Source organism: Westerdykella ornata (genome assembly GCF_010094085.1).
Source record: "Westerdykella ornata strain CBS 379.55 unplaced genomic scaffold EI97scaffold_39, whole genome shotgun sequence".
In the NCBI taxonomy this organism is placed as follows: Eukaryota; Fungi; Ascomycota; class Dothideomycetes; order Pleosporales; family Sporormiaceae; genus Westerdykella; species Westerdykella ornata.
In genome coordinates, this window is record NW_022986889.1 from 137,186 (window position 1) to 149,970 (window position 12,785).

A 12,785-nucleotide genomic window follows, 5' to 3' on the forward strand; every position below is an offset into this window, starting at 1 on the left:
ACAATAATGGGAACGCCGTGTATCGAAGCCAGTCGAACTACGCAGATACAAGGAGAAAGATTATATGCAAGGACAAAGGAAACAACAACGACTGTCAAAGTCGGTGAAGAAAGGAAGATGTGAAGAAACGAGGACGGTGTGTGATGTGAGTGATACCTACTGTGAGTGACTCTACACTTTATATGTTCGCTACAAAGAGTGACATTGACTTCGAAGCGCTCTGACTGACCCCGCGCGTGCTGGCGCTGTTGCGCCTGTGGTTCATTCATGGGCGAAGGTACGACGGTGGATGCGCTGCCAGTAACTTTGGTATAACTTGGCCTACGCCATTTGGCGCCCGCCTAGTGTTCACCCTGGAGCAGCAGACTTGCGCACTGTGATTGGTCAGCTGCCACAGGGTCTCAAACAAGGTCGCGATATTTTTGTCCTTGTTTCATGGACCACCTGAACACAGAGGACGTTTGACTGGAGATGGGCATCCAAGCTGCCGCCAGCCTGTGGATACTCACGCGTTTCGATCCGTCTCTCGATATAAGTGCGTGTACGCGTGCGGCTCTGTGCACTCCAGGATCGAACACCAGTGAACTACCGCAACGGCAACGGCATGGTACTTATTTTGCGCGAAGCGCGTGCTATCTCGAGCCTCATTGTGCTCTCGATTCCGGCACTCAACTTCCGAGCGCTCTGATAGGCCTCTGGATGTTCGCGGAGGGGCCCCTTACCCGGCGGCCAAATCTCCACCCCCCATTCCTCTACTCTCATATTCCTCTACTCTTTTATGTGCCAGTGCTTGCGTAGTGTCTCCGGGGCTTACTTACCGTAAAAGTCGGAGGAGAAGGCCGAACGGTTTCTCATGGTGAATGGATGTGGGGGTATATCATTCCAGTCATTTCACATGAGCGGAACTCTGTGAAACACAATATAGACAAAACCGTCACAGCTTCTACTTTTGCTCATTCAACCCGGCCGCCCAAAAGCCAACCTCGCCTGTTCCTTCCCATTCCCACTCCCACTCCCAGCTCCACCTCTCCCCCTGCCCGGCGGTCTTCCCCTCCCTCTCGTGGGCTTTTGCGGCACCGGAGTCCTTTGCGTAATCCGCTCTTCCTGCCTCATCTCCTTGGACAGGTCGAGCGCGAAGTGGAAGTCGTCGTGTTCGGGTTTCTCGGCGCCGGGGAGGTGGATGTTGCAGCGGGGGCAGAAGAAGGTGTTGGAGGATTGCTGGTGGGAGATAGGTTTGTCTTCTGCATACGAGACACGCTGCGCAGAGGGGCGAACTTCTTCATTGTGAAGATCCGATGACGACTGTCGGCCGAGGTGAGGCGTGGTTGACCTTTCTCGCTCCTCAAACACATCTTCCTCACCGTGCTGGGCCCTGAGATCTTCATCGTCTTCCTCTTCATCATCATTTGTGGACCTTCGATGTGCCAGTAGAACAGCGCGAGCGGCGTCAAAGTCCTGCTTCTTCTCGTCTCGGGGGCCGAAGAAGTTTGCTATGTTGCCCTTCCTCCTTCGTTTTCTGGGTGGCTCCCCAACCTGTCCACTTGATTTCCCCGTTGTGCTAAGTGCTTTTGCCTCTGCGCCTCGGACCAGAAATCCACTTATGCCCTGGTTGTTTGTTACCCCGTCTTCCCATCCGCCGACACTCAGGGAGAGATTGGCGCATGGCCAGGCGCGCCCATCTACCACCACCTGAGCGAGGAGGTTCTTTGCAAGATCGAACAGCAAGGCTTCTGACAGTGGCTTGCCTTGCGGAATGGGGCTCTGCCGGCTCCTCGTCTGCGCGCCCTGACGATGGTGCAGATTGATGGTTTTGGGTCTTCTCTTATTCTCCAACACACCTTCCTCCACACACCGCGAGAAGATATCAGCAGCGAAAATCTTCAACCACCGCACCCCCTGCTCAAACGAGTTGATGGCCGGCCGAAACGATTTCGCCGACAGCATGCTCTTGAGCTGCGTCCTGGGATTCACCTCGCTATGATCTTCGCCCCTGATCGTCCCATACAGCCAAGTCCCGGTGTCATCCCCCAACCTCTTCAATTGCTCCAATGGCTTGTCCAAGAGGTCCTTGACTAGATCCGTCCCGAACATCGCCACGACCTCATCCCCAAGTTTCCCGCCCAGCATCCTAATCTTGGTGAACTTCTTCTCACTCAAAAACTGGCCAACAGCACGATTCCGAATAACGGTCTGCTGATTCGGCTTCTTGTACGCGGATCCAAGTTTCGCCAACAACTTATTCTTCGCGACTCCCCCGGAACACGTATACCCCAGCTTCTCCTTAATCTCCCTCCGTACGTCCCGCACAATCTCCGCCGCAATCGCCAAACACACATCATCCCAATCCGTATCCTCCTCCTCACCCTCCTCATCCCCCGTCCCCACCACCTCGTCCGCCGCCCAATCCACCACCGTCGTCGGCACCTTCGGCAACAACTCATTCGCATCCCCATCCAGCGACCGACCACCCCTCAACTCGGGGAACCTCTCCATCAACACCCCATGCACCTGCGCACTCAAATCCAAAAACACCTCATCAATACTCGCCTTCTCGACCCTCTGCTCCTTATCCGGCAACACCCCCTTGATACACGCCAGAATCCTCCGACTCGCCATCCGATACGGATCCAAACTCACCTTGTCCGTCGCTATACACCGCGCCGCATCCTCGCGATAGGCCCACCCCTCCTCCCCCTCCCGCCACGTCGCTACGTGCTGTAATCTCAACTCGGGACACAGCTTCAATGCCTCCGTGGCCGTGATGTGGCGACTCACGCCCGAGGGGCGCGCAGGGTAATTGACGGCGATGAGGGACTGCCATTGCTGGACGGCGAGGGGGATGCCCGGGTCGAGACCCAGGCGGACCGTTTCGCACTGCGCGTAGAAGCAGTCGAGGTCGATGTGGGCGATTGGGCGGAGTGGGGTTGTGGGCGAGAAGGTCTTGAGTTGTGAGAGGTGTTTGTAGGTGTAGCGGGATTTGGGGATGGGGTCGTGCGAGGGGCTCGAGGTGGGTGAGGCGGCAAAGGGAGTGGGGGAGGACATTGTTGGGTCCTCGAGTGGTCTGTAGAATATGTTACATTTGGGTGCGGATCGGATGGTAGAGGGTGTGAAGGTGAAGAATTGGTGTATGTTGTTGATGTTTCGATGGTGGGAGGGTGAAATGGGCAAGGGATCTTCAGACGCGGAGCAGATCGACGCGGTTCTTCGGTTAACTTTCACGTCACCGCGCGGTCCCGTGCTCGCACCATTACGCTAGCCCGAATGGGATAATGTCTTGGCAGGTTGACGGAGAGTGCATAATGCGTGTTTGTGGAAAGTGTCAGCGCCAATTGATAAATATCTGACTACGTCTACAGGATGAGAAGGGGCTATATTGTTATGCTACGGAGCTGGATTTCGAACGCGAGAGCGGATGCGTGCGCAGCTCAGTGTGACGGTCCTAGCTACTTCATATACCACTATATCCTGAGCAGTAGCTTGGCAACAGAGAGTTTAAACATGCCGTTACTGGTTCGTTTGAACATCCTTACAGATTCTAGTGACCATACTAAAGCCTGAGCATACGAAAGCTATTAAAGCGCCTTCAAGCTCAGGGAAAAGGGAGGGCGGCTCATGCCAACGTACCTCTGCATGGGCAATCCAGAAGCACAAACCCGGGATTAACTATTGTTTGCCAGAGGAGACTGTGCATGGCGACCTGCAAGTGAAAATCTGTCGCCTATTTGTATCTAAAAACAAATTCAAACGCTGTTAAGGGTACTCTGGCGGGCAGGCGGAGTGCGATTTGAGAGACGTGGTCGCACCGGATATGCAGTTTCAATATCTGTAATCGGACACGTAGTTTGAATTTGGACCAAATAAGAAGCAGGGAGATGCGGTCCTCCAGGCACCTTGCATTTCAGGTCGCAGTGTGTCATGGAAATGGCGCGGTTGGCCTAGTTGGTTGAAACCGTGATGAACCAGATCTGTGCACTGTTAGTGAATGCAGAATCCACATCTCCTTCCCTTAGTCTAATATATGATTGGGACATCGGAAAGTTCCCATATCGCGCGCATGCTGTGTTCCCGAAACTGTGTCCCTTCGCTGCCCGAAAGTGCCCAAAGGTCTCCCACATACTCTTACCAGTAGGCGATTGTTAGGACCGACAGAGGCTGGTATTCGCGAATTTGAGGCCTTATTGCGCTCTTGAATGCCATTGAACTATTCACCGGCCTGGTCCGCAACGGGGGAACGCGGTAACCCGGAAAGCCAGAAGGTGTCGACCTCTTGTACGGCAGAGGTCCCATTTATCTTGGGAATCGACGCATCCACGGCCGCACATAGGCAGGAATGCAGCGAGCTGCAATATGACCTGCATATTGATCCTTTGGGAGCGAGACGTTGGTCGTGCAACGGATGGAACCATTGCGTTCTGTGAAATCTCCCCGCCAGTCCCAGGACAGGAGACATGGCACGATGCAGAATAGACGCAGAATGGTGCATCATCAAGTCGGCTAGATGCATTTGGTGTTACTGGCGCACGTGCTGTACGTCGTCATGCCTGGAGACTGGATTGGGCTTCCTGATACGCTGCGAGCCAGAAAGCACATCGTTGGAGTCTGATTGCCCGACTAATTGGCAGGAGCCACGATGTTCACGTCGACGGGGAGGGTATAGACTGGTCGGGGAGATATGGCATGGACCCTATAGGTTATAGGTTAGTTGGGTCAGTACGGTACAGGCTTCAGCGATAGGTATAGCTTCTTCGACAGGGCTAGAACGGCACCAATGGTGGAAGACTGGGCCTTTGTGATTTCTCTTATACATAGTAGAGCTGGAATATCACCAGCGTACAATGCAGCCATGCCCAAGTGTTGAGAATCTCGGATGGATTGTTCCTGGCCTCCAGTTCGGGACGCGCCGAGCTGCACAGGAAAATCGGGCCTGCCGTGCGATCTTCGGGTAGGTAGCTCAGATCAGGAGAGAGTCAGTGAGGAAAAGAGGTGAAGGATGAGGCAACCTGGGCGGCAGATTGAAGAGAGCATTTGAGAGTCGGTGATGCAGCATCCAATAATCTGATGATGTCGACGGCGACCCGCACAACGACTGGCGACGCGTGGGTCACGCAGGGAGTGGCTCGCAGATGGATGGTTTGGGCCTGTCTTGACTATTCAGGGCAGGTTTTTGGCGTTGGGCCGCAACGGGGCGCCATGGCTTCAGGTCAGGCTGTGAGGTTCCGCTTGTGAAGCTGTCGGTGAGTCGTCAAGTCTCCACACGAATACAATAATGATACCCAAAGGGAGCATTTTACGCTTGCCAACGAAGAGCGCGCAGTTTCTGACTTCCAACTGCCTGGGCTGCTACTGGACCACAGGAAGGTAAGACGGGGATAATAATAAGGCGGTGATGCCTCGGGCAGCTGGTGTCGTTCATTCTTCTCCCCCAACATCGAAGCCAACAGTTGCTGTCACGGAGCTGACTTGTACCTCTTCTCGTCGTACATACCGGGATTCCCATTGTGGCACCTCATCGTCGCGGTCACGGGAATTGTGGTTACTCTGATTTCAGCAATTCAGCGATTCCTCTGGGCTGTCTGTCTCTGAGGGTTCGTTGATGCCCAAAAGCCAGACGGTTCTCCAGCTCAGTCAGCAACTCCAGCCAATCACGGCGCTCCAAAGCCCTGCCGGCAACCTGCATCTCTCCCCCGCCAACCCTCTCGAACCCTTCACTCCTCCCTCCCACCCAAGAGCCGCACAACCCTCCTCCTTCGGCCTCCTCTCGCTTGGGCTGCTTCCCCCCAACAGGTACTCTTCCTGTCGTCCGCTGCCGTCGCCCTGGTCGGGCCCCCGCTGGAATTACCTTACACTCTCTACACAAACTATCGCTTCATCAAAGGTAGAGTACCTTCAAGGTACCTGTCCCTCGAGACAGTCACAAAGTACCCCCCCCACCCAGCCCGTTCTGCAACCCTCCCAAACAAACCCTGTCCTCGGCCTCCCAAATCAGGTCGCCGCAGCCACCCGTCACGCTTCCATCCAGCCATTCTGTTGTCACAGGCCGTCGTCCAAGTGCCGGTATATTGGTCCAGCCCCCGCTTCTGTCCGTCTGCCTCTGGCCGCCTTCTTCTGGAACTCTCCTTGCTCCGATAACACGTTCTCCAAGCTCCTGACAGGACGTCTGTATAGCTCCGCCAGCGCCTCGGATACCCTGCTGAGAGCGTTATCTTGGAGCCTTTGAGCCCTCCTTGTCATCGCCCTCGTATTCCTTGGCTGTCTTTGCGACACTGACATCAGTGTCCTCTTTTCCTTACTCTTCTCTCTCTCTCTTCCATAACCTCCCGCCTGAACATGTCGACCCGGCAGAACCAGTGGTTTGTGCCCGGTGATGGCATCGCTCGGGAAGTCATCACCGCCGACATCCAGCGCTACTTGGGGCCCGATGCGCTCGTGAGGCCCGGCACAGGTACCGGCGAGTACGAGGTTGGACTCCCTCTACATACGCAGAGCGGTACGGACTCCAAACTAACTACTTCATAGGGCCGCCCTGGTTATTGGATTACCGCCTATCGAACGCTCACATCGGTACGTCTGCGCCTATCCAGAACGTTGGCACACCGGCCACACAGCTGACGAAGCCGGATACAGCAAATGATTCAGGATCTGAAGGCAGATTCCCAGCGATGGCAGACAGAGCGAGACGGTGGACGCGGACGCGGAGGTAGTCCTTACGTTCGAGATACTAAGGTATCGAGACAACCTGACTCTGCTCTAGTGGATTATCGAGATTCCAGGACGCACGCCGCCAGGCAGGAATGGGGACCGTCTGAATCATACGCCAGCCAAAGTCGTGAAACACATTCCAGGACTCCGCACACCGCTGCATACGCCGATACTGGACATTACACTACCAGCCCCACTGCGCCTTATCCTTCACATCCCGCTGGCTACACGGTCCCTCAGCCTGCCTATGCCGTTCAGCCCAGGACGGATCCCTACGCCGGATATGCCCAGGTCCCAGGCCAGCATCCCAGTTATCCTGCCGCACAAGCCTATCCTACTTACACACAGACACCAGCGCCGGATCCGTACAGAACTCCCGCCCCTCCGCCAAACTATACTACAGCTCCAAGGTATTTTGGTTACTTCGACCATCAGTATTTGGTATATCGCTAAGCCCCCTTCAGACAGCCTGTCGCACCACCTGGTTACTATATCGCCTCAGATGGACGACGTAAGCCCATGGTTATGCTTCCAAGTGCGCTAAGCTCACCATTCATAGAATATCCCCTCTCCCAGCGGCCAACGAATGGAAGTTCTCGGTAGACCATGTGTCCGCCCACCTCCAAAAATGTTCCTGTCACGGTGAGCCCGATGTAGATTTTCCATGACCGCCAGGTACTGCTGGTCATTCCCTTGCCACCCTGTGCGTCCGGAGATACCCTGAATAACCTTTCCTGGGGCCCATTACCACTGGTCCGGTTCCAAATTTCCTTCCCGAGGATGCTTGAGGTCTTTTTCATGTCCTGAAAAGAACCCGGATAGAGCGGATTCCTTTCACGGAAACTGGAGCGTGGAGTATCAGCCGAGGAGCAAACGGGAGTTTTCGACATGTTTCTTTGCAACTTTTCATATAAATTTCTCCAGTGGGGACGCTCCATATTTGACTAATATGCATCATGGACCAGCGCCATCTCACTTTTGTCTTATTATTGCCATCTCCAAGGAGCGATTGACACGGCGCGGGCAAGCAACCTCATGGTCGGCATCCCTCGGCAAGTTCGTCGCATCTCAAGTCCGCCTCTCTCTTCCACATATCACCCTTTCTCCTGCTGTTTTAGCGATCCCTTATTGAAATGCATCGGAACCCGGGGTCTCCTTCAGCATATCATTCACATGTATATACCTCTATTGCGCAACGGATCACACGAAAATGATGCCTCATGACTGGATGGCCATTTCTCTGTGCATAGGTTGCGAGCAGGAACGGAATCAGATTGCTTAATCTTCGCGAATGCGCCTTCACGTTCAGTCGGTCGAGTTGCCAACTCCCCAGGATTCACATGCACGAACTCAATGTCGTCGGGAGGCCAAGCATGTTCCAATGCACCATGATTTTTCATGCCCAATGATACTACTTCCACTCGCAAACTCCACACGATATGGCCCGCCAATATCCATTCTCAACGCGGCCTCGTTCTTGAAGGTACCGTCTAACGTTCTACCCTTATCCCACGCACCCTTCGTCCTCCCACGCCGATATATGGCCCCACTCCTATATATTGCGGTACCACACCTCGATTAAGGGCGCATTGATTGCTACATGTCCCACTAACCTAGATTGGAGGCCGCGCCATGGGGTCGTCATGGGACGATGCGAGCGGCTCAGGTGATCGACGTGATGTCGTTTCCTTCGTCACATATACCTGGGGCAAATTGGTATCCGGATAGCCATACTAAAGAGATACGAAGTAGATGCAACTCCAATGTAGATGGTATCGTCGGTTAGTGTCCTCGGAAAGGGTTCAGGGGCATATTGCCTCCCCGCTCTCGGTACCAGAGATGGATAGATTAGGCGGAGGTGAGCTTTGTTGTGGCGGGTCGTAGGGGATGGTGAGTCTGGCCACTCGGGTGCCTCGATTGAGGTTACGAGCGTTGATCTGAATCTTTGGCAGCATGGCATTGTGCGTCGTTCCCGTCTGTGTGTGCGTATCGGTGCGGATTAGCGAGGACGGGGAAATTCATAGTGGCGCTGGGGGACCTGAGGGTCCCTCATATGGAAAGGTTAAAGGGTACATAAGCAAGGTGAGAGGTATGACGTGCATGAATGAGCGGGGGTATGCGGTTTATCGGGATGAAGAGGAGGAGCGGACACGTAGTCGTATGGAGGAGAATTATTTGGAGGAGGAAGCCCGAGATGTCCGAGTTGGTGCCGAAGTTGGAATTGGAGAGAGGGTGGTTTGGTGTTTGGGTTCGCTTGGGGGCGTGAGGACGGCGCGGGAGGGATGGGAAGGTTGGTTTAGTTGGTTCGGTTGGGGTATGTGTGCTCTGCTGTTTGTTCCAGGATATATCGTTGTTTCGAACAGAAAGATAGAGGTATCCTACTATCTGCTGTGTATCCGGTTGTGGAGGCAGTGGTGAAGTGGACGATAGCGAGGTACGTTGTCATTCTCTCCTATTCTCTTTCTCATCCCAAGGACTCTTCGCTTTCAGACATCTGCGCTACTTCTTTCTCTTCAATATGGCTCTTGGCCCCTTCGTTTCCTCTGCTCAGTCTTTTGATGCACATGGCTTCTTTCTCTTGAATGCCTTGGAAGGTGGATGATGGATTGTAGACCTGCACGACGAGCCTGAGTCTTCTCACGGGCATGGGGAGTCTGTGTGATCATTGCCAGGCATTTGAGGTCGGAGGTTATATACCTAGTCCTAGAACTCTATCTGTCTTGTGGAGATGTAGTTAGATGTTAACCGACTCTGGTGAATTCTAAAGGCCTCGATATATCCTAGACACAACTAGGCTTTCCCTCCTCACCCAATAGCAATACGCCAAGCTAGCTCCCTCCATTCAACCTACAGTAAGTCAGCATGAAACAGCTCGCATCTGCACAATGAAGCAGTAAGCTCCGAGTTCGCTCGAACCCTAGAACCCCTGCACACATGATAACAATGTGCTCACTCACCGCTACAAGAGCTCCCCCTATGACTCTTCTGACCCAATAGCCCAGATACCCCGCGCACCCTAGCTCAAGGTACATGCGGATACGCTCTTGACGCCGTACTGACCACCAGAGTATGCATTAGTAATATTGTGCTCTGGTCTCCGCATGCGTATAAGTTGGATCTGGGTACCGCCTTTTAGAGTGTGTTGGTGTGAGATTCCCATCTCTGGTTAAAGGTTGCCACGTCTCGGTCTCTGTATCCTCGCTACTCATAGTTCGGGCAAAAGATTGAAAGAGATAGCTGAGGAATTTTGACGTTTTTCTTCGCCCTGTCAACGGTACAAGGGAAAGATTTACCAGAGACCTTATTTCTACCCTGACCATATCCCCCTCGTCCCCCCCTTCCCACCCTCAAACACGCTCACCAAAACAAACCTTCTCAAACCCAATCCTCCTTACCCACCCAACATACCAAAAATGACCAACCCAACCACAAACCCAGACCACTACCCCCCCATCACCACCTCCCCCTCCCCCTCCCCCACCCCAACCCCAAAAAACCTAGCCTTCATCCTCTACCCCGGCTTCCAATCCATCGACCTCTTCGGCCCCCTCGACATGCTCGCCCTCCTCGCCAACCGCACCCCCTTGAACCTCTACCTCGTCTCCCCGGGCCCCTCGCTCGCCCCCGTCTCAACGGCGCACCACGTCTGGGCGAAGGTCGGGTCCAGGTTCGGCACCGAGGTCGTGCCGACGCATACGTTGGACGATGTGGCGTGGGGGGATATCGATATGGTGCTTGTGCCGGGCGGGATTGGGGCGAGGGATGAGGAGAGTGCGGATGTGGGGAGGGTGGTTGAGTTTGTTAAGGGGTGGTGGGGGAGGGAGGGGGTACAGGGGGAGGAGAAGGATGAGGAGGGAGGGGAGAGGAACGAGAAGGAGAAGAAGAGGTGGTTGTTGAGTGTTTGCACGGGGAGCCATCTGTTGGCTAAGGCGGGCGTGTTGGACGGGAGAAAAGCGACGACGAACAAGCGCGTTTTCGGCTGGGTGCGTCGTGGTTCCCCTTCCATTTGCTATACCTGGTGCCTTTTTCCCTTTTATCAGTGTCTCGTTGTTTCATTTGTTCCAATTCCTTTCCTTTCCCCTCTGCCTTGTTTTGCAAATGCTGGCTCTGCTATATACTAGACACACTTGAATACACCTCTAATACCTGCACAGGTAAAAGCCCGCCACCCCTCCGTCCACTGGATCGCCAAAGCCCGCTGGGTCGCCGACGGCAACATCTGGACGAGCTCTGGCATCTCGGCGGGCATCGACCTCGCGCTGGCGTGGATCGCGCACGTCTGGGGCGAGGAGACGGCTACTCTGCTCGCTGACAGTAGCGAGTATGAGTGGAACAGGGATCCGGAGAATGATCGGTTTGCTGAGCGGTGGGGGGCGGTGTAGAGGGGAAGGTAAGGCAAGACTTTAGGTTGATGGTATTGCATGGGATGGAAGATTGGAGGAGGGTGGAGGGTATGGCGTGGAATGACCGGTGGAAATGGTGGGACTGTAGAACGTTGTTTTGCTGCCTATAAGCCCACCAATACTTCTAAGACGACCGTCTGCCCATATTCAAGTAATCAATCCCGCTAGACGCATATTGGGAATAAGCAATTGTCCAAAAACCTTCCCACAGGCCCTTCAATACCGCTAAGACTTAAAACGTACCATAGTCATTATTGGTAGAAGCATAAGCATGACAAGAGTCCTGAATTACTCATTCATTAAACCTGCCTTCGATCTGCTACGACCCTGGCTTTTCTCCTTAGGTTCTCCGTGATTGATGAAGGCGGATCGAGCTGTTCCAACACTGCGCTCGAACCCCTCGCAGTCCAATCACTCCTGATTCGACTTTGCATGCTCCAAAATCGCATCAAGCGTCACAACCTCAAACGACCAATTGATATCAGGGCAAGTCCCCTTCGCTAACCTACCCCCATCCGTCGATATTGTCTTCGTACCCGCCGGCCTCGCAGCCACAGCCATCATGTACTCTTCCCCGTATGCCTGTATCCCCAGCCGCACGTCCTTCAAATGCCTCCCCTCAAAGAATACCAAGGCGTCGTCGACCTTCTCCCCCACATCATCCTGCGGCACATCCTGTGTGCGCCTGGCCGGAGTAGGCGCCCGCACGTTGAAGAACTCCAGTTGTCGTATCCAGTCCGCGAGCAGACCTATCCCCTCCATTTTGAGATACGCCTCCGTGTAGCCCCATAGTGCAAAGAAACGCCGCAACTTCTCGTCCGTAGACATGACTTCACCGACCATTTGCCCAGCGTCTGAGCAAGCTTTGTATAGATGGTCGTCGTCGAGTGTATGCTTGCGTGTCAAGTCGCGGTCCCTCATCGCTTTCGGAAACTGCCTTGGACTCTTGAGGACCCGTCGTTCCGCGTCCGAGAACACAGAGTCATATCCATCGACAAACTTGTCGAAACCCCCTTCGCGGTCAATGTCTTCCGGGCTGTGCCGCTCGTTCGGACACACAATGTCGACGCCTACATTCAGCCCACAGTTTAACCCTGTGCCAACGAGAGCAATAACTTCGGCTTGGTGCGATGAATTGAAGTCCACGTTTGCGAACGAGCCGTCGAGGAGAAGGGCGCCGGGTTTGCCATGCTTGGGGTCGTCTTTGCGTGCATAGCGAACCTCGTTCCACGGTATACCGAGAGTTTTCGAGACGAAGTAGCGCTTGAGAAGGGCGGATCCTAGCTTTTCCTTGCCGTTACGAAGAAAGTGCATGCCGGTGCAGCTTTTGCGTTCTTCGGGGGGTAGCAATGCGAGCGCATCTGGAGCCTGTTATAGTATCAGCATTGCGAAAGCTTTCATCGAGAAGAGTCCAAGGAGTATGTATCGTACAGCTTTCGATATGTTGTCTCTCCGATCGCCCGGCCATAGAGGCCGAGTGTCGAGTAGCCAGCATGTCAAGGTGATGGTGTCGTCTACGGTCATATCGACGATGCGGGGTTGGATGTGGATATCGACGGAGATCTCGGCGGGGACCTGAAATAGCAGCGGAAACGCGGGGCCGACTGGGGTGCCTGACGGGCTTATCGATAAGACAATCCCTGCGCAGATATCTAGAAATCGCCGTCATGGGATGACTCTTTG

The 12,785-nt window shown here is 54.3% G+C and overlaps 4 protein-coding genes across 4 annotated transcripts; 2 read left to right on the forward strand and 2 right to left on the reverse strand.

Annotated features, from left to right (window-relative positions):
• Positions 1-1,035: 1,035 nt before the first annotated feature.
• Positions 1,036-3,042, reverse strand: EI97DRAFT_350700 (DNA/RNA polymerase; the record flags this gene model as incomplete). The annotated part of the gene is made up of 1 exon (XM_033794835.1): positions 1,036-3,042. A coding segment is annotated over one exon (2,007 nt), but the record flags the coding sequence as incomplete, so codon positions are not given.
• Positions 3,043-6,175: 3,133 nt separating this feature from the next.
• Positions 6,176-7,734, forward strand: EI97DRAFT_213594 (uncharacterized protein). The gene is made up of 7 exons (XM_033793793.1): positions 6,176-6,459; positions 6,517-6,561; positions 6,625-6,697; positions 6,752-7,109; positions 7,164-7,210; positions 7,259-7,488; positions 7,665-7,734. The coding sequence occupies exons 1-6, from the start codon at positions 6,328-6,330 to the stop codon at positions 7,300-7,302; spliced, it is 699 nt and encodes a 232-aa protein (XP_033649932.1). The 5' UTR covers positions 6,176-6,327; the 3' UTR covers positions 7,303-7,488; positions 7,665-7,734.
• Positions 7,735-10,112: 2,378 nt separating this feature from the next.
• On the forward strand, positions 10,113-11,392 carry EI97DRAFT_426535 (class I glutamine amidotransferase-like protein; the record flags this gene model as incomplete). Its single annotated transcript, XM_033797193.1, has 3 exons — positions 10,113-10,507; positions 10,565-10,682; positions 10,854-11,392. 3 exons carry the CDS (start codon positions 10,113-10,115, stop codon positions 11,079-11,081), a joined length of 741 nt encoding a protein of 246 aa, XP_033649933.1. The 3' UTR covers positions 11,082-11,392.
• Positions 11,167-12,779, reverse strand: EI97DRAFT_213316 (uncharacterized protein). Its single transcript, XM_033793792.1, has 2 exons — positions 12,534-12,779; positions 11,167-12,470 (listed from the first exon to the last, which is right to left on the reverse strand). Exons 1-2 carry the CDS (start codon positions 12,624-12,626, stop codon positions 11,514-11,516), a joined length of 1,050 nt encoding a protein of 349 aa, XP_033649934.1. The 5' UTR covers positions 12,627-12,779; the 3' UTR covers positions 11,167-11,513.
• Positions 12,780-12,785: the final 6 nt, after the last annotated feature.